Source organism: Dama dama, chromosome 33 (assembly GCF_033118175.1).
Source record: "Dama dama isolate Ldn47 chromosome 33, ASM3311817v1, whole genome shotgun sequence".
Taxonomy (NCBI): Eukaryota; Metazoa; Chordata; class Mammalia; order Artiodactyla; family Cervidae; genus Dama; species Dama dama.
This window is the reverse complement of record NC_083713.1, coordinates 54,292,435-54,312,500: the sequence shown is the minus strand read 5'-3', so window position 1 is coordinate 54,312,500 and position 20,066 is coordinate 54,292,435. Positions and strand designations below refer to the sequence as shown.

Below are 20,066 nucleotides of genomic sequence, written 5' to 3'. Positions count from 1 at the left end.
ACCCTACTGAGAAATCCTGACCAAGGAGGTTTATACTTATTTGATAAGGGCAGGAGTAGAGAAGGTGAGATGCATGGAAATCATCTTTAGGAAGTTGAAGTTAGCAAAAGCTTAAGGATGGAGCAGAGGGCAACTCTAGTCACCCCATGAGAGCGGCCAGAAGGATGTGACTGGTCTAGATCAGTGGTTCTTAACTGCCTGAGATGGGACTTGAGGTTGCAAGTGGAGACAGATATTGGAATGAGGAATAAAATATGTTTTGAAAAAGCATAACTATTATACTCAGTTTTTACAATTAAAACTTTAAAAACTGTCACTCCGTGAAACCCTCTTGGGGACAGGGATGTGTACCTATTTAAAAAGTTGATGCGCCCTAATCACTAACATTCTTTTTAGTTGTAACCTCTTTTGGATGACTTTATTTTGTGGACAAGTATGCTAAGGCTGAAAGAGGTGACATGGTTAATCAGTGTAAGAGCTGGAACCAGATCCTGAGCCTTCTAAACTCCAGGGCAGTGTTCATTCCACTGCACCATGTATCTATGATGGTTTCCATTTTTCAAATGGAACAATTTAGGCAAGGAGAGATAGATCTGCAAAAACTCACTCTTTGGATCCAGCTAGTCACTCCCTGTTGTGCTGTTTTTTGTCAAAGACTCCTGTTCTGATAGCCATTGCAGGAAACTTGAATTTGTAAAATAGTCAGGCTCTCCACCAAAGTCCCTTATTGAGGCAAATTTTATTTTGACCATACCACACTCCAAATCATGACCATATATGACTATAGGAATTCAAAAAGATAAAACTCCAAAGCAACGTGTAGCAAACATATTCCAAGATCTCCTATCTGTCAATCCAAGTCATAGGTACATTTGCAGCTTTCAAAATCAGCATCTGTTTCTAATTTCCTATTGATCTATCAATGTCTTGCCTTTTTTTGCATTCATTATTTAATTAACTCATCTATTTCCTTGTGTCTTCCTGGTGTAGATTTCTCATAAATTTTAAGGACAGTTTATGAAAATTAAAGAATATTTTTCCTCAGTAATGTTTTCATAGCTATAACTTTTGAGAACAACTTCTTGAGAGATGTTTTGGGAGCTGTATTCTAGGACATATTATTTTCACGGTCTTCCCCCTGGTAGGATGGATAAATGATTTTGCCTTGAGAATTGCATGGGATGTTCTGGTTTCCATATAAAAGATAGATATTCCACTTACAGAAGCTGCAGGAATAGAGTTCAAGCAGTTTTAAAGTTTAGGCCTGATGGAATGGTATGTCTGGGGGTGATCAGGGGAAAAAGTCATTCTCAGTGGCTATGCTGAGCAATGGGAGTGAGCTCTTACCAGTTACTTGTGTCTAGAAAGTCTAGAGAGTCTCCTGGGGTTTCCCAGGTGGCGCTAGTGGTAAAGAACCCACCTGCCAATGCAGGAGATGTAAGAGATGCAGGTTTGATCCCTGGGTTGGGAATATCCCCTGGCGAAGGGAATGGCCACCCACTCCAGTATTCTTGCCTGGAGAATCCCATGGACAGAGGAGCCTGGGGAGCTACAGTCCATATGATCGCACAGCGTTGGACATGACTGAAGCGATTTAGCTAACACACACAGTGAGTCTCCTGAGCATTTGTGGGGAAATGCAGCTGCACAGTTCACAAACCTTTCCCGAGAAAGGAAAAGAAAGCCTCTCAAATACATTGAACAAGAACTTCACCTTTGTCTGGGGTATCGGTGGGAGGCGGGCAGGGAAGCTTGCCCCTCTAGCTGGGAGTGTTGCTGACTCTGAAACCCAGGGAGATGTTTCTGTCTAAGAAGTTGCACTCTTCACCTGCAAAGTGTCTTCTGGTCAGTTATACCACCCTTTAGGGCAGCCAAGTGGCAACTGACTGTAGTGCACAGTGAAATGTGCTCAGAAAACAACAGAATGATGAAGAGTGCTGGGAGCAACTTGGGAAGGAAGGGAAAAGGGAGACACAGGAGCAGAAGCACCAATGGAGTTGGGATTTTGCAAACAGAGAAAGGATATGCATGTTTCTACGTGCTGAGGGGCAGAGGAATTTCAACAATAAGTAATAGAAGGCATGGAATTGGATAAGTGCACAGATATACTCAGGAGATAGGAATTCATGAAGGATTAGGTTGGGGTCAAAGTTCGAAGAACCTCACTTACTAACAGGAAATTTAAGTTCACCCCACAGCAAACCTATGAGACATGTTCTTATTCTTGATATACTATTGTGATTCTCTTCTTGGATGGGCTGGGTTTAGAAAGAAGACCAATAACAGTAAGTGGATGAATCAAATACCAAAGTGTCCAGAGGCCAGAAGACCAATCTGAAGGTTTTGGAGGAATTAAGGTCCCAGAATATAAGGGCGTTCATGCATGTGTGCTCAGTGGCCAAGTTTTGTCAACTCTTTGCGACCCTATGGACTGTAGATCGCCAGGCTCCTCTGTCCATGGGATTTCCCAGGCAAGAATACTAGAGTGGGTTGCCATTTTCTTCTCCAGAATATAAGGGCAAAAACTGGGAAAGAGGCTGTAGAAACAGGATGAGGCATGAGAATTACTTCCATGGGATGTTCTTTGACATGAAATTACTGAGTCACATCAAGGGTCTAGTAACTTATACAGCTCAGGAAACATAATTTGCATTGGCTTCACCATACATACAGATATTTCCCCATTAGTTGGCCAGTCTTTGTTAGGACATGCCTTTACTTTTATTGTTTTGGTCAATGTAACTGCTCTCTCATAAATTCTTTGTATTTATACTTATTTCATTCCTAGAAGAATTAAAGCTTTTATTCCCCAAATTTGATTTAGCACTTATTTCTGCAGCTTATCACTATCTCTGTTGTTTATTAGTTGTGTGAGTGAAAAGCTGAGCTTTATGCTTGGCACACAATAAGAGTTCAGTAAGTTATTGTACTTTTATTCTGTTAATATTTGTGTAGTCTTTTATCTGTAGCATATATTTAAAACATATAATTACTTAGACAAATAATTTGTTTTGTTAGTTTTATTCCACAAACTTATTTATTTTACTCAATTTCCTATTTTCACTTAAAAATATTATAAAGTTGGGATAAGCATATTAAATTTTGTTACGTAAGTGTGGTGGATGTTAAATTTATATGCAAGCTGGGTTTATTTCTGAATTCTCTATTTTTGTCCCTTTCTCTACCTTCATGTTTTTGAATCTGTAAAGTACTCTTTTAAAAGTTACCACTTCATATGTGTTCTGAATCTGGTAGGATGTGTTTTCCTTCATTATTCCTTTGTAAGTGATTTCTTTGATATTCTTTCCGCTTATTTCTTTATTTTGTAGGAATTTTAGAACTAGTCTGTGAGGACATATAAAGTGATATTTGGGCATCTTAATTGGAATCTTGTTAAATTTATAAGTTATCTTAAGAGATACTGTCATTTCTATCTATTCTTTCCTGTCAAGAGCATACAAGAGCATACAAGAGTGCTAAGCTGGTTCAGTTGTATCCAACTGTTTGCGATCCCATGGATTGTAACATTTTTACCAGGATCCTCTGTCCATGGGATTCTCTAGGCAAGAATATGGGAGTGGGCTGCCATGCCCTCCTCCAGGGGATCTTCCCAACCCAGGGATTAAGCCTCTGTCTCTTATGTCTCTTGCACCTGCAGGCCAGTTCTTTACCACTAGCACCACCTGTAAAGCCCCAGGAGCCTCTATGTCTATATTTATTTTAATCTTCCCTACTTTTCCACTATATTTTGTTGTCTTCTTCAGCAAAGGACTGGGAGACAGTTTCAAATCAGATTCTTGGTAACTGACTTCCCCAATCATATTCTTGGGGAATTAATGATAAGCCTATTTCTAAGAATCGTATGAAGGTGGCTCTGTCGGCAGAAAATCTACCTCAGATCCATGTTATTTCAACATAAATAATTTCTCTCAGTTATAAACAGAGGGTGTTACTGCTTATTTTACTAGCTAGTCATTAGAGTGTTGTAAGGGTTATGAAATAATGTATTCAAAATTTACCTGAAAATGTTATAATACAAACAAGGACATGGTATCATAAAATGCAATTTTTAAAATGTTTTTGTTTCCCAGACATTAAGATTTTAGAGCAATGACATCTTCTCTTTTTGGTATTCACCATTAGGTGCCAGACCACAATAGGAACTCAGTTAATACTTCTATGTTCAGGGGAATGAATAGTGACAAAATTTGTTTAAAAAAAAAAGAAAATGGAATAGGTTTGGGGAAACATACAGTCTAGAGAGAATGAGTTTATTTAATCTTACTGGCACATTTATTTCATCTCATATATAATCATATTACAATTCAACATTGATCAATATATTAATAGTTTTCCTTCTGCTGGGTCCCCCCTGTAGCAAAATTTTATACCTTTATATTAATGTGATGTAAGTTATTTGTGTTTCTATTATTTCCCCCTCAGTGTAGCTGCTCTGCTGAAAATGAGATTGTAGCTGGGAGCTGAATGAAAAGGGAGATGGGGGGAGGGGGAAATGTTACATAATTATCTGACATTTGACTCCAGAGCAAAGGATCAGGAATATGCCAAGTTCACTGTAATAACCATTGTCATGCCAGATACTAACCAGAAGCTTTCCACAAACTGTTCTTAACCTCAAATTAAAGGTGAACTAGAAGGACTTCTGTCTGACAAAACTGTAGTTCAGGTTGTCACTTTTCTTGTAGTTTTTTCACCTCCCCACTGCCCATGGCCAAAGCTAAAACTCCTTCTTCCACAAAGTTGGGAAAGAGGAATCCTGATGTAAGGCTTTGGCTGTTCATAGAACAAAGTATTTGGTTTAGAATTATCATTTGTGAGAAATTATTAAATATACAGACACATTCCATTGATTTGATATCTTAAGTATTTGCTGCTGCTTCTTTTCATCTTCTTAACACACACACACACACACACACACACACACACACACACCCCATCTCAAGGGCTAATAATGTGACCTTGTCATGAGAACTGGCCAAAGCTAAAATATTTACACTATGAAGCTTCTAGGCTTTTTGGTTCATTTGTAACATGGAGACTGATGGATGCTTTATGTGGCAGAATGACCTTTCAATTTTTGGATTAAAAATAATTAAAATAATGGCAAGAATCAACTTTTAAGGTTCAGCATCATTAATGTCCTCTTCAGACACAAAATGCATTAAAGACTCACTCCATATATAAACTCTGAAGAGAAATTCATGAGTCTTATAATAAAAACTGGACAGTAATAAAAGTTTAGAAAGTACTTTCCCCCAAATTATGTTACTATGCCTGAAATTCTCACTATAACTCACAGGAGGTGAGATAGGGTGGGTGGTTTTATTATCATAACTATTATTATAATTTCTCTTTCCCACCCATCTCCTCTTTTGTACTGTACAGATAGATTAACTGAGTTTAGTCTAAAAAACTATAGGACCCAGTCTGAAACCTGACCTTCTGACTTGAATTCATAGAATCACAGTTTCTCAATTGTGGTACTACTGACTGACACTATAAGCTTTTCAAAATGCCATCACCACAAGTGATAATTAACTCCATTCCCACAGAGCTCAACTCGACTTTGTATGGACTCTGCTTAATGGGACACAGTTGCTAGATGTGGCCGCAGATACTAGCTGGGCTGTCTCCAGCAAGAAGACTATGAGCAGTACTCTCGTATTTATTAAAAGTTATCCATTCAACAAGGAAGACTCACCCAGATATCAGACCAAGACAGATATCTTGGATAGGCTTGATTTTTCTCTATGATGCACCATAGATCTGATGCATATTAAAGAACTATGGTGTCAACAGTGCTTTGCATCAATTATTCATGCTTTCCCCCATTCTGGGCTCAACGCAGAATTGCATTTCCTGGCCCCCTTAGTACCCTTCAACAAGTTCTGGCCAAAGATTTAAGTCACTTTTGGGCTTCCCTGGTGGTTCAGTGGAAAAGAACCTGCCTGTCAATGCAGAAGTCTTGGATTTGATTCCTGGGTTGGGAAGATCTCCTGGAGAAGAAATGGCAACCTACTCCAGTATTCCTGCCTGGGAGATTTCACAGACAGAGAAGCCTGGCAGGCTATAGTCCATGGGGTCGCAAAGAGTTAGACACAACTTGGTGGCTGAGCACGCACACACATAATGTCACTTTTAGGCCAGAGCAGTGACCTGCTAACGAAAGAACCTCCCAGCTTTCTCTCCCACCTGGCACAGTGACAGGTAATGCTTGTGATGGTGAAGGCTTGGGTCTCTCTCTATAAGTTTAGGTCCCTGAGTGACCATATGAGCAGAAGACCACTGCTCACCTGCAATAGATACATAGAATGAATAAAAACATAAGTGCTAAGTGTTTTAACCAATGAGATTTTTAAGGCTGTTAGTTTAGCATAATTTAACTTATTCTGACTGATGTAAGAGCTGAAATATGAGAACAGATTGAAAAATAGATATAGGTTAAATCAAGGTCATTTATATGAAAACAGAAAATATAATATAAAACCATTTAGAGCTTCCTTAAGTCTTAGGGTTCTCTATTTTCATTCACTAACTCTCTAATATTTGGAAATCATTTCAACAATGGTTCTTATATACCTGACATGGTGTGTAAACTACATTATTCTATTACATTAGACTTATTCTTCATTCATTCAAATAGTATTTATTGAACAGTAAATATATGCCAAGTATTATTTGGAATATCTTTCCACTTCATATTGTTTTTGACACCTTTCTTGTGATGAAGACAGATGGCAGAAAGAAGAGGGAGTTCACTTTAATGTCTAAGGAGTGATATATTTAGGAAATGAATCTGAGGCTTTGTGGGGGTTCTTTGTTTGTTTTTAAACTTTCCATTTGCATAGAAATTATTAGAGAAAATGGAAATGATTTCATATGTGTAGCCAGGAATTTTCCATCATTATCACCTTCTACTTTCTTACCTGTAAAATACGGATAATTTTGTGGTTTTCACTTAAAGGATAATGGCAAAGAGGTGGAACGATAAGGTTTGAATTGTGGATTGAAAACTGAATGGATGTGTGATTTCAGGCAAGTGACTTAACCTCCCTCTCTCTTACTTTTTTCAGCTGTAAAATGATATAACAGAGCTTAATTTACAGGGTTGTTGTACATTTGAATCAGTTCTAATGAAGTGGATGAAACTGGAGCCTGTTATTCAGAGTGAAATAAGTCAGAAAGAAAAACACCAATACAGTATGTTAACACATATACATGGAATTTAGAAAGATGCTAATGATGACCCTATATGCGAGCCAGCAAAAGAGACACAGAGATAAAGAACAGAGTTTTGGACTCGGCAGGAGAAGGTGAGGGTGGGATGATTTGAGAGATTAGCATTGAAACATGTATATTATCATATGTGAAATAGATCGCCAGTTCAGGTTCGACGCATGAGACAGGGTGCTCAGGGCTGGTGCACTGGGATGACCCTGAGGGATGGGATGGGGAGGGAGGGGGGAGGGGGTTCAGGATGGAGAACACATGTACACCCATGGCCGATTCATGTCAATGTATGGCAAAAACCACTGCAATATTGTGAAGTAATTAGCCTCCAATTAAAATAAATAAATTAATTAAAAGGAAAAAAAGAATGCAATGCACAAGTGGCTTCAAACAGTACCTGGCATGGCCTAAGTGCTCTAGGAACCGATGAATAAAGCACTGGAGCTGGACTACTTCTGTGATGCAAACATCACAAAAGATGTTTTGCTTTATTCACCACTACAACCTAAACATCTCGTTTGGTACTTGGCATAAAACATACAAAACAGGGACTTCCCTGATGGTTCAGAGCTTAAGAATCTGCCTTCCAATGCAGGGGATGTGGGTTCAATCCCTGGTCAGGGAACTAATATCCCACATGCTTTGGGACAACTAAGACCGAACACCATAACTAGAGAAGTTGGTGTGCTGCAACTACCGAACCCGCGTGCTCTGGAGCCTGTGCTCCACTAGAGAAGCTCCCGTGTACCACAGCTAGAGAAGCCCCCGTGTACCACAGCTAGAGAAGCCCCCGTGTACCACAATAGAGAAAGTCTGTGTGCTGCAACAAAGACCCAGCACAGTCAAAATTAAAACAACAACAACAACAACAGAAAAACATTTACTGAACACATACGGAAGTGAGTAGGGATGAGGGGACTGACTCTTATGTTCTACTCCTAACCGGGCAACTATCTACTACTGCCTGTCTCACACACTGTGCTCAGCTCTAAGCACTTGGAATAGTCACTGTCCTAGGTCATGCTCCTCTTTTGTAAGATGAAAGTATGATACAAAAGAGCTATAAACTATATAGCTATAAATGAACTAGAATCAACAATCTTACTCTACCACACTTTTCAGAAAAAAGGATGATAAAAACCTTGCAACAACATAATTTGAAAACAATCAACAGTATGAAAACTCTACAAAGTTGCTCTATTGTGGTTTTTAATATTTTTAAAAGAAATTTTAAAGAGATTGCTGCATCAAAAAGGGCAGTAAAACTCATTGGCGCTAATGCCATTGCTCAGAGATATGTTACCTTTTCCTACAAGCTCTGTGCAGAGGGAAGGAGAAACAAGTTGGATAAAGTCATTAATGTACAAACTTTCAAGTAGAGTAAGAATAAATCCTAGAGATCAAATGAATAGCATAGTGGGGACTTCCCTGGATGTCCAGTGGTTAGGACTCTGTTTCCATTGTAGGGGGTGCAGGTTTGATCCTTGGTTGGGAACTAAGACCCCACATGCCCCATGGCCAAAAAAAAAACAGCCAAACAAACTCTATGCATGGTGATAATTACACAATTCTGTAAATATACCAAAAATCATTGAAATGTACAAGCAAAGCAAGTGGATTATATGGTATGCATATTATAATGCAATAAAATTTTTTTAAAAAGTACAGCATAGCCATCATAGTCAACAACACTGTATTATATAACTTCAAAACTGCTTGAAGACTAGATTTTACATATTCTTATCACAAAAAACAAATAATTATGTGATGTGAGAGAGGCCTTAGCTAGAACTACACTGATGACCGTGTTGCAATGTGTAAATGTATCAAATTATCACACTGTACACCTTAAATGTATACAATGTTAAAAGTAAATCATACCTCAAGGAAAAAAGAGTAATTAATGGCCCTGCCATCATGTATTAAACCTGTCTTGGTTTTGCTTGTGAAAGACAAAACTTGACCCACAAACAGTATAATCCAAGTTTGATTTAAACTTTCAAAGACTCAGTTTTTCCATCTATCAAATGGGATAATAATACATACTCCACTGGGATTATCATCAGCATTACATGAAATAACTCAGCAAAGGACCAAGCAAGTAGCAAATATCTGCTTCTATTCTGTCAACAGGAGCAATGAACGGGTAATAGTAACTATTTTTGCAATTGTTTAGAAGAAAGCCACTTCCTCACAAATGTTAACAGTGTCCAGAGTTCTTCTTCTGGCTGATACTGCAGAGTTTCAGCAGACAGAGGTTGGTGTTAAAGTACGGGTTTTCGAGACGCTAACAGAGCACCTGGGAGACGCAGCAGGCAAAGAAATGACTTAGTGACTAAGTCCTGTCTGACTCCTTGTGACCCCCATGGGCTACAGCCTGCCAGGCTCCTCTGCACCTGCTGGGCAACCCTTTGTGTGCAGTGCTAGATGGTGAGCTGGGGGAAAACTGTTTAGAGAAACACTTGGGTCAGAAAACGAGAAAATGGAAGTGTAGGATAGCACAGTGGTTAAAAACACTACGCAGTTACGTCACCTCGCTGAACATCTCTGCACCTGTTCCACCACTAAGAAAAATGGAAATAGTAATGCTGAACAAGACTGCTAAGAGGCTAAAGAGTTAACACTTATAAATGGCTTAGAACAATGCCTGAAATACACCAAGTGCTACATTAGTGTTCACCAAGCCTGGACAGTGATAAAAACAGCTGAAGTGACACGAAATGTCCTGTCAGGAAACCTCTGGAGTAAAGACTGGCAATGTGGCCATCTAGGAGCCAACGTGGAAAGCCATCAGACTCGTGCATCAAGCCAACAACCGCGCTCTTCCCATGTGCAAGATGAAGAGCGGCAGCCTTAAAGAGCTGATTCACGTTTGACATGACAGATGGGCCAGAGGCGAAGGCAGAAGGGAGTACCAGTTGAGACTGGGAATGACAGAAGTGTGTGCATAGGTAACAGGACTCTTCCTATGGTCTTCCACAGCATCCCATAGTGATCCACAGCATCCTAGGTATGTGTTGATTATACGAAAGTGTCTCCCCAAGGCGGGGCTCCCTGAGGTGCGGGCTGTATCCCGTTCACCGTGAAATCCCTCTTCCAAGGTGCTCAATAAGTAAGTGTTGAGGTCAGGCCAAAGTAAGTAAAAGACTGAGCCTGTAATTACTGAGCACTCAGTTCTCAGGCCCCTAATTGCTCCCCATCCCACTTTCAATCCCCCCGATGTGGCTCTAAATTGCTAAACGGGTGGGAAGGGAGAGCTGTGATTCCAAAAACATGGCCCTTTGAGGAAAAACCTAGTCTTCTTTGTAGTGGTGGCTTAAAATTACCCAACGGTGAAGCTGGCTGAGAAGCCCTCTGCTTAGCAGTCTTCTCCAGCCACTTTCCTCAGTTCACCCACAAACACCTCAATACTGTCACAAATGAGACTGAAATCACCAGCTTGGCAATAAGCTGTTTTTTTCCTTCCTTCTTTCTCAATAGCCATCCATCTACCAAATTTTTTCCCGTGTTTTCCTTGAGAATCTCTTTCTCCTACAGTCCTCTCACTAATCTTTCTACCACCAGCCACCACACTGATGCTGAAGCTGAAGCTCCAATAATTTGGCCACCTGTTGCGGAGAGCTGACTCATTGGAAAAGACTCTGATGCTGGGAAAGATTGAGGGCAGGAGAAGGGGACAACAGAGGATGAGATGGTTGGATGGTATCACCGACTCAATGGTCATATTTTGAGCAAACTCCAGGAAATAGCGGAAGACAGGGAACTCTGGCGTGCTGCAGTCCATAGGGTCACAAACAGTCGGACATGACTTAGCGACTGAACTAAAACAAATCACCTCACAGAATCCATGCTTGGAAGACTCTGCAGTCTTACTATGATTTTGCCTACATATCACTGCAACAGAAATCTTCCTAAAATACAGGTTTCATCAAATCTCTTTCCAGTTCAAGACCAAGGCTCCCTATTTTTCACCTTTACCTAACCTACTTTGCAGATCCTCCATACTTTGGCTCTACCTGTCTATGTATTACTTACTTACTAAATTTTGTATGTAGAATCTTCTATCCTATTTAGGGATCTCATAGCACTAATTCCTGAAATTGTTCTCTCATTTCAGTATGATATCTGTAATATTTGCTTCTCCATGCTTTTCCCATGTTGTTTCCCCTTTTGGGATATCCTAATCCTCTGGCTATTCAAGTGCTAGCCCTTCAATTAACATTCTACTCTAAGCCACATGAGTCAGTACTCATGTATAATTATATTATCCTGTGTTTCCCTTCCTATTTCCTCTTCTTATGCAAAACTGTTCCTTCTTTAAGAAAACTAAAAATTGCTTGAGGGTAGGAAGTTCACAGTATTTTTACCCAACATTCACTAGGTTCCAGCCTTGTGTCAGGCCCTGCACTAGGCTTTGAGAAACAGTGATGAATGAGATAGTCACAACCCTCGTCTACCCAGCACCTATGTTCTACTTTGTGTGTGTGTGTGGCAGTAAGATAAGAAATTTCACATAATTATATGATTAGAAACTAAGGAAAGTATCATAAGGTAAAAGTATAGGGTGCCATGAGACCATGATAAAGCTTCACATTGAAAGAAAATACACCTGAGCTGAGATCAAGTGAATAACAGACAAATAGGCCAATGTCCAGAGATTTAAAGAAGCTTGAACCTTACAGGAACTAAAAAGAGGCTGCTGTCCACAAGTGCAGGGGGCAGAGGATAAGCCATATCAGATGAGGCTACTGAGGTACAAGCTGGGTGTACTTCCTCACATCATATCTGAATCACAAAGTACTGGCTAAGTGAGGGTAATGTTTACATGGTCCTTAAAGGAAATGGCAACCCACCCCAGTATTCTTGCCTGGAAAATCCCATGGATGGAGGAGCCTGGTGGGCTATAGTTCATTGGGTTGCAAAGAGTTGGACACGACTGCATGAGTAACACTTTAAGAGTCATACAGCATGATGACGGAGGGCATTTCTGAACTTTTCTTGTCTGCATACTTGGGGTTTGGGCTTCCCAGGTGGCTCAGTAGTAAAGAATCTGCCTGCCAATGCAGGAGATGCAGGTTCCATCCCTGAGTTGGGAAGATTCCCTGAAGAAGGAAATAGCAACTCACTCCAGTATTCTTACCTGGGAAATTCCATGCAAGGAGGAACATGGAGGGGTACAGTCCATGGAGTCGCAAAGAGTCAGACAAAACTTAGCAACTGAGAACCCACTCATGTATACTTGGAGTTTACAAAAAAATTTGAATATCCAAAACTTAAAAAATATGAACATTTAAGAGCTTAGAATGGTGGTCAAGATTCCCTGTCACTGACACAGACATGCCCAGTGAGGATGCAGGGTGAAGGAAATGGTTCAGAAGAAGCTCCCTATGGCATTAGGAATGAGAAGACTTGCTGCTATCAGCTTCGGATTTCTGTTTGCTTTCTCAAGTTCAATGAAAAAAGCACGGACCAATGACAACTATGATATGGATCTACTCCGCTTTACAAGTTTGATGCCAAAATGCTTGACACAGGCCACCTAACAGATGGTAATGTATTTCAGCCATTACCAGAGAGAGTAGGATTCAAACCAGTGACCCTGAGGTGAGAGGTTGTACATCCAATTACGAATTCCCACTTTCCTTAACTGTTAAGATGCCTAAAGCAATATATTTTATTTACATCAAGATGCATTGTATAAACTATATTTGATAAAAGAGATGACTTCACGTTCTCAACTTAAATCAAAGAATGCTTACTTAAGTATTTTTTTAATTGAATCACACTTTAATGCCATCGTATAATCTTTCGGTTAACAGTGCTCATCTTGATTATTCTAACAAAGGGAAACATGGAAATTAATACTTAAGTTGTAGAGCTTATGTCATCTATAAAAATACACACTAGAAAATACAAAAGAGATACCTGGGACATCTGTGAAGGTTTCTCCAAGGACAGATACGTGGAAATTGAGTCCTAAGTCCTTAAGATGCATCAATATCTTAAAAAAACTCTCTGGATCTTTATCATGCTCCCTGGAAATAAAAACACAAAATATCACTTGTGATATCTTAGGGCATGTATTAGGAAAAGTGTTTTCACTTCTCATAGGCTCAATTCCTCTCCCGGTCTACTGTTAGGGGAACCTCTGGCATCAGAGCAGAGATCTTCCTCCACCCTTATACTGTAGCATTATCGTTGTGTGTGTTCATGAATCTAACTTTGCCAGGCTCCTCTGCCCATGGGGCTCTCCAGTCAAGAATACTGGTGTGGGTAGCCAACTTCTTCTCCAGGGGATCTACCCAACCCAGGGATTGAACCTGAGTCTCTTGCATTGCAGAGAGATTCTTTACCATCTGAACCACCAGGGAACCCCTAACTTCTCTATCATGGATTGAAATTCAGTCCTATCAAAGTCTTAAGGCTCAGCAGCTTTTCATTAAGGGAGAAATTTATCATGTTTTTCACATTTTGGGGTTAGAACATAGAAAGTCTGGGCTTCCTGGGTGGCTTACCGGTAAAGAATCTGTCTGGGATGCAGGAGACACCATGGGTTCGATCCCTGGGTTGGAAAGATCCCTTGGAGGAGGGCATGGCAACCCATTCCAGTATTCTTGCCTTGGAGAATCCCATGGACAGAGGAGCCTGGCAGGCTACGGTCTATAGGGTCGCACAGAATCGGACATGACTTAAGTGACTGAGCACGCATGCATAGAAAGTCTAGCGTATTTTCCTTTCTCCTAAAATGGTTAATTTTCCACTTAATACGGGTTTTTAACAAAAGAAAAGATCAGTCTTTAAACAACAATTCTCTACTGATCATGAGAATGTATCAAAGATGCTTTTCATTTCTGTGAGTCTGAATACCTCCCTCTCACATTTACTGAGCCTCTTTGTGTCCACAAGGAACACACAATTTAGGGAGTGAGATTACAGATTCTCTCACTAATCTCTCATTTTAAATAATTGAATGGAGAATTATAAATACATCAAAAGGGGATAGGCCTGAGTCTAAGTCTGCTGAGTATTAACTTAGGAGTGGAGGTTAGTCAACACATAAAAGAATAGTAATAAAGATAATTCTTTCATTTAGTAGAAGCTTTGAAAAACATGGATTATTTTTGTTTGTTTAGCTTGTCAGTCTTCTTTGTAATGACAGAATGAGAGGCTAAAGGACACTAAAATTAAAAAAAATTCACCAATTCAAAAAATCACACTAAAATGGAATGAGTTATTTTTTACATTCTAAGGTGTGAATATTTCAGTATTTCTTGCAGTTAATTACACTGTTTTAAATTATCTTATTTCAGACAGATGTGGACCAGATGTCTTCAAAATATTTGCTTTTTTATTTATAATTCAGAATTTAAACTTATTTTCTATATTACAGAGGAATAGTTATATATCAGCAATTGAATTTCTCATTTACCAACTAATTATGTAAAATAAATCTGTAAATTGATCAAACTGCTATATGAAATATGAAAATTACATCATTCAGGAAATCTCATGAAAAATGACATCTGCAACCCTAAATGTGTTAATTCACAATTCAGTCAATATTTTCAGTATCAAGAATTAAAACAAATGCATCTTCTGATTAACATTTTAAAACAGCATTTATAATCTCCTGGAATTGTAAGATCTTATAGAATTAGAGTTCTGTAACAATTTATTTTAAGCTCTATATTTCTCAGTTTGATTCCCTTCAAATAACAAAGAAAGCAGTGATAAAATGTTCACTGCTTTTTAAGATGATGGGTATTACATACATGTACTATTGGGAAGTTTTGGGGGTAATTCTCATATATTCTACTGCTATGGGCAGGAACAAAGATTTTAAACAGTTTAAAGAATACCCCATATGCTATCTTCAACCACATGGAACAAATAGTTGCCACATAATCTGTAACATAGGTTATTTTACTCTGATTCTCTTGGAAACACTTAGATGAAAAGAATGGAAACAATGTAACATATTTTAAAGAGGGAGAAACACTACAGGGAAATCTAGCCACTCAATTCTCTAAATTTTTCATTCTGAGTTCCAAAAATTTTGGCTTTGGTTCCTTAAGAGAATATCTATTCTAAATATTTTCTGCTGCTTTTTTGTTTGTTGATTGGTTTGTTTTGTATTAAAATAAAAGTAGACGCAGTTTGGGATTGGAAGGATATTTAATTGGGTAGAAGCTGTAGTTCTTAAAAAATTCCAATGTGAATATTTCAAAGAAGTAGGCTCCATGAACCTATATTTTCAGTGTTTCTATACAAGATAAATGCATGACAATCCTACTGTATTCTTAAGATATTTTTTTATAGGTGGACAAAAGCTTTCATATTCAAAGTCACTTTGCATAAGAACACAAAAGAGATTTGTATAGATCCCCTCTCTTTCTGTTTAAACTATAATATATGGATGAATGTAAGGTGAGATTTTTCTTCTGCATAATTATCCCTCAGAAAAAGAGGCATTTTATCTAAAGTCCTTATAAAGTCTCTCATAATACTAGGCACTCTCTCACTTTATTTTTTGTGAAGTACAGTTTAAGGAAGCTGCCTTAAACCTAAGACACCAATTGATGAGAATTTTCAATAGTTTTAGCAGTCATTCACCTGATGGAACCGGTAAAAACAGAAGTCAAGGAATTTAATATGGAGTTATTAATTATTTGGGGAGACATGACCTAATAATTCAAAGTACTGTTGAAAACATGTATTTTAAAGATCACTAAGAAAAAGTAACAGAGTAAGTGGTTACTAGAGACCATGAGTAGTAAAGTGGGTTTTGAAGCTGGAGAAAAGATTTCCAGGGATGGCATCATACAGTCTCAGAATCTTGTATCCCAAAACCACTTAGACTAAATTCCAGATGACAGCTGGTGGAAATGGGCCAGCTGCCTGAAAAGGTGATGTCAAGAATGCATGGGATGGGGGAGTTGAACTAAAACCGCTTCATGAACTATAAGGCTGAGAAAAAAGAAATACTTCTAAAAATACTCGTTGTGTGATATGTGTTTTACAGTATTCTTTATGTCTAAATTAGTACATTACATATATTTAAGTACACACTTGACTATTTCATCTATGTCTTTTTCAGTCTACATAGTCAATTCAGCTGAAAAGTTTTCTCGGTTTTCTCTAGACAAATGAGAAGTTGCCTCCTATTCAGAGGATCATTAAAGACGTGAACGGATATTTCACCACAGCCATATAGCAAGGCCTGGATATATCAATGGCAGATCTCAATATATTCTGTCAAGAGAGGAACTCATTGCAGATATCCAATGAATTATCCATGGATCTTATCCTAGCACCCATGATATTAATGAACCCATTTAGTAGAATATGTGAATCTGTCTCCAATTCTTTTCTAAGAAATCTAAAGTGAAATTCTCATACTTATGATTTTAGCATAAGGCATGAAATATAGGATGGAGGATTTAAAAATAATAATTTAAGGGCCCCTTTTTGCGAACAGCTGTCAAGATTAAACACACTTTTATAATATAGTCAATTTTCTACAACCACATTTGTAGACTATGGATTCCTAAACACTCTTCTGCTCTTATCCACTGTTGGTAGTAATATAAATTGCAACAATATTTTAGAGGGCAATTTGGTAATGTACATAATAAGCCTTGAATTGTACATAACTCTTGCCATAGTAATTCCAATTCCAATTTCAATTAGAAAAGTTACTCTCTGAAATAAAGAGGTGCATAGAAATTCAGTCAAGGTAAGTTTTTAACAGCATTGTGTATAATGGCAATGATCTGTAAACAACCTAATGGGATGATAAAAAAATATATTTTGACATATGCATATGATACAATACCATGCAGCAATGAAAAAATAATTTTGCAGAAGTATATTTTTTGACATGGAAAATACTGTTAAGTAAAACAGAGGTGATAGAGTACTAGGTAAACCATACTGAAATGTTAACAGGGTTTATGTGTAGGGGATATATTATAAATGTCTTTTTTTTTTTACTTGTTTTCTATCATTCCTTTAATAAATCTTTTCTATATAAATCATTTTAAAGCTTTAAGGAATCACCTCTCTCTAGGATTCTGCCATACAGTTGTATTCATAAAGGTTTTTGCTTAACTCTGTAGCATTTTCAGTATTTATAGTGGCACATTTACCCGTTGCCTGTGACACTTCCATATTTGACAGCTGCCCATCAAGCTAACTCGATTCATCATAAAACATTCTAGAAGATGAGTCAGAGTCCAAGTCTCCCAACAATTCCCACACTCTTGACTAGGTAAGAATGAAACAGTCTGGCTGAGAACACATTCCTCCACAGCCCAACTATGGCAGAAGAGACCAGCACAGAATATTTCAGGCTTACTGGAAGCAGCAGATATAGCAAGAACAGCTTTTATTCCCAAATATTATTCAGAACATTTGAAAAGCATAAACTGTTTCCATGTGTTTTTTCTTCCTATATCTGTTCTCTCTCTGTCGCCTTTCCCATTTAGTTTTTTCAGAGCTAAATTTCTTCTTATTCTTAACATTCATTCAGTAAATATTTATTGAGGATTGCTAAGTTCTCCATACTTGTCACTTATACTCAACTGTTACCCTTTCCTGTTTTCCCACATAACATTATACTTATTGAATGCAACCACTTTGATCTAGTTCCTTGCCTTGCCTGGCCAGAAACCTGGCTCTTTTCAGATGCCATCACTTTCCCATATCACTCTGGATTGAGAGGTCCATGAGCAAAAGATAAATGATGCCTGCTTTGTTTACTACTAAGTACCTAGTGCCTTACTAGTGGAAGACATTCCTTGTATGCATCAATATTCAGTTCGTCTCTTCTCCTGGGCACACAGAAGACTCCATGTTCATCCCCTTGAAGTAGGAGAGGCTACAGGACTAGTTCTGACCAATGGATTGCCAGCTAAGTGATGTGTGTCACTTCCAGGTAGAAATTTCTAAGAGCAGTTCTGGACAGCACTTTCTCTGTTGTAGTGATCCTTGAAAAGGTCTTCTATCAAGACAGTTAGGATAAAAGACTGAAGTGATCTGGACTCTACATGGAGAAGAGATGCCCAATAAAGCCATCTAAATAAACAGCAGACTTTGAGTTAGTGGGAGAATTAAACTTCTGCTGTGTTTAAGCAACTGAGATTAAGAGGTCTTTATTACTTCAGTATAAGGTGGCCTATGCTGACTAATACATTATCTATGGCATAAAATTAACTGCTCTAAAAATATCTGTTGAATGAATAAAGGTGGAGGAAAAATGATTTACATTTACAGAGCTCCTGCTATGTTCAGGGTCTTACACTAGGCAACTGATCATAACCTTAAAGCCTCTCAACCAAGTGGTCATACAAATATAATTATTCCTTCATTCACGATCACACAGAAGAAATTGCATCTGCATTTGAAATCATGTCAAATTACTCTAAAGTCATATTCTTTCTTCTGTACAGTTTTTGACTTCTACTTTTCTTTCTTCCTACATATAATGAGAAGGAAAAGAGAGCTGGTACCTTCAGTCCATGGTTTTGTTTCCAGATCATTTAAGCGATTAACAATTCTTGATAGATAACTTGAAGTTAAAACCCACTGGGTAAGATGTGGCAATAAGAATATGGGGAAGTAACATGGGATTATATGATCTCTCCAACATCATGGTTTCAAATTTTCTCACCTTTTCTTATACCCTTCATCATTGCTTCCCTGTTACGAAGTACCATGTTACTTTCAAATTCAGTGATGTGTTCCTCATTCTAAAACATAAGGCTTCTGTCTACCACCCTGCACTAGTTTGTTACGATCACTTACCTCTCTATTATCCGTCTATTATCCCTCTATTATCCGTCTATATGTCTGACAGCAATGATCAGTTTTGGTTTCCTGCCACAGGTGCTGCTTCTGGTTTTAAAATGGTGCTTTGAATAGAACTCAACAGATAGTCTTATGAGGCATCAACTTCTCAAGCTCTCCCTCCATCTGATACTATCAGTGCCTTCCCTTCTCTAACTCCACCAGCCCTTTCCACCATCATTTAGGTACAGGTGACTAGAGCCAAGAATATTCACTCTGGCTTTCTCTGAATGTTATTCATACTGCACTCTGCCCTTTACTTTCAGAGGGAGAATGAAGGGTCCATTTCAGAGAGAAGTGGCTCTGCCACTTACCAGAGATATGACTATTCATTTGTATGTTGTATAAACTCTCATAGCCTCTGTTTTTTCATCTTTAGAATGGGGTAAAAATAACATCTACATTTAAAACGTTGTTAGGGATGAAGTGCCTGGTACTTTGCAGGTACACAATAAACTCTCATTCTATTCATCTTTGGTATTTGTGGCATTTTAATATTTTAGAAATGTTAACCAATTTAGTCCATCTCCCTTCCACCCCAACATATTTGAGAAAATAAGATGGTTTATGTTCATTATTTTGAGGAAGGTATGACCCAGGGGGAAAGCCTCCTAACCCCCACAAAAATGGGAGAGTCTTCTTGGCTGGTCACAGAGCAAAAGCCTTTGCAGAAATGGTAAGGGCTTCAGACAGGTACAAGTATGTAAGCAATATGCCATGTGAATGGAGCATAGACGCTCCTGGTCATGCCAGTGTTCCATCTCTAGACAAGAAAAAGGGAGGACTAATGGGGCAGACTTGAGGAGAAGAGAAGCGTGAGAGTCCTCGAGCCATGCACTGCACTTCCTGGGTGAGGCAGAAGCATGACTCCAGACAGTGAATGTCTGAGAGTGTGCACCAGTCCTGAGGACATTTGTGAGAGATTACTGAGCCATGGAGGCATAAACTTGGAGCCAGGATTTCCTTGA

General features: G+C 38.6%; 1 protein-coding gene across 4 annotated transcripts in view; it reads right to left on the bottom strand.

Annotated features, from left to right (window-relative positions):
- The window catches only part of GTDC1 (glycosyltransferase like domain containing 1), a 406,950-nt gene that overhangs the window by 15,873 nt on the left and 371,011 nt on the right, over window positions 1-20,066 (bottom strand). For all 4 annotated transcript variants that reach the window (XM_061135437.1, XM_061135439.1, XM_061135436.1 and 1 more), the window contains one exon: window positions 13,177-13,286. In XM_061135437.1, the coding sequence (XP_060991420.1) occupies window positions 13,177-13,286 (110 nt within the window). The remainder of the gene's footprint in view (window positions 1-13,176; window positions 13,287-20,066) is intronic.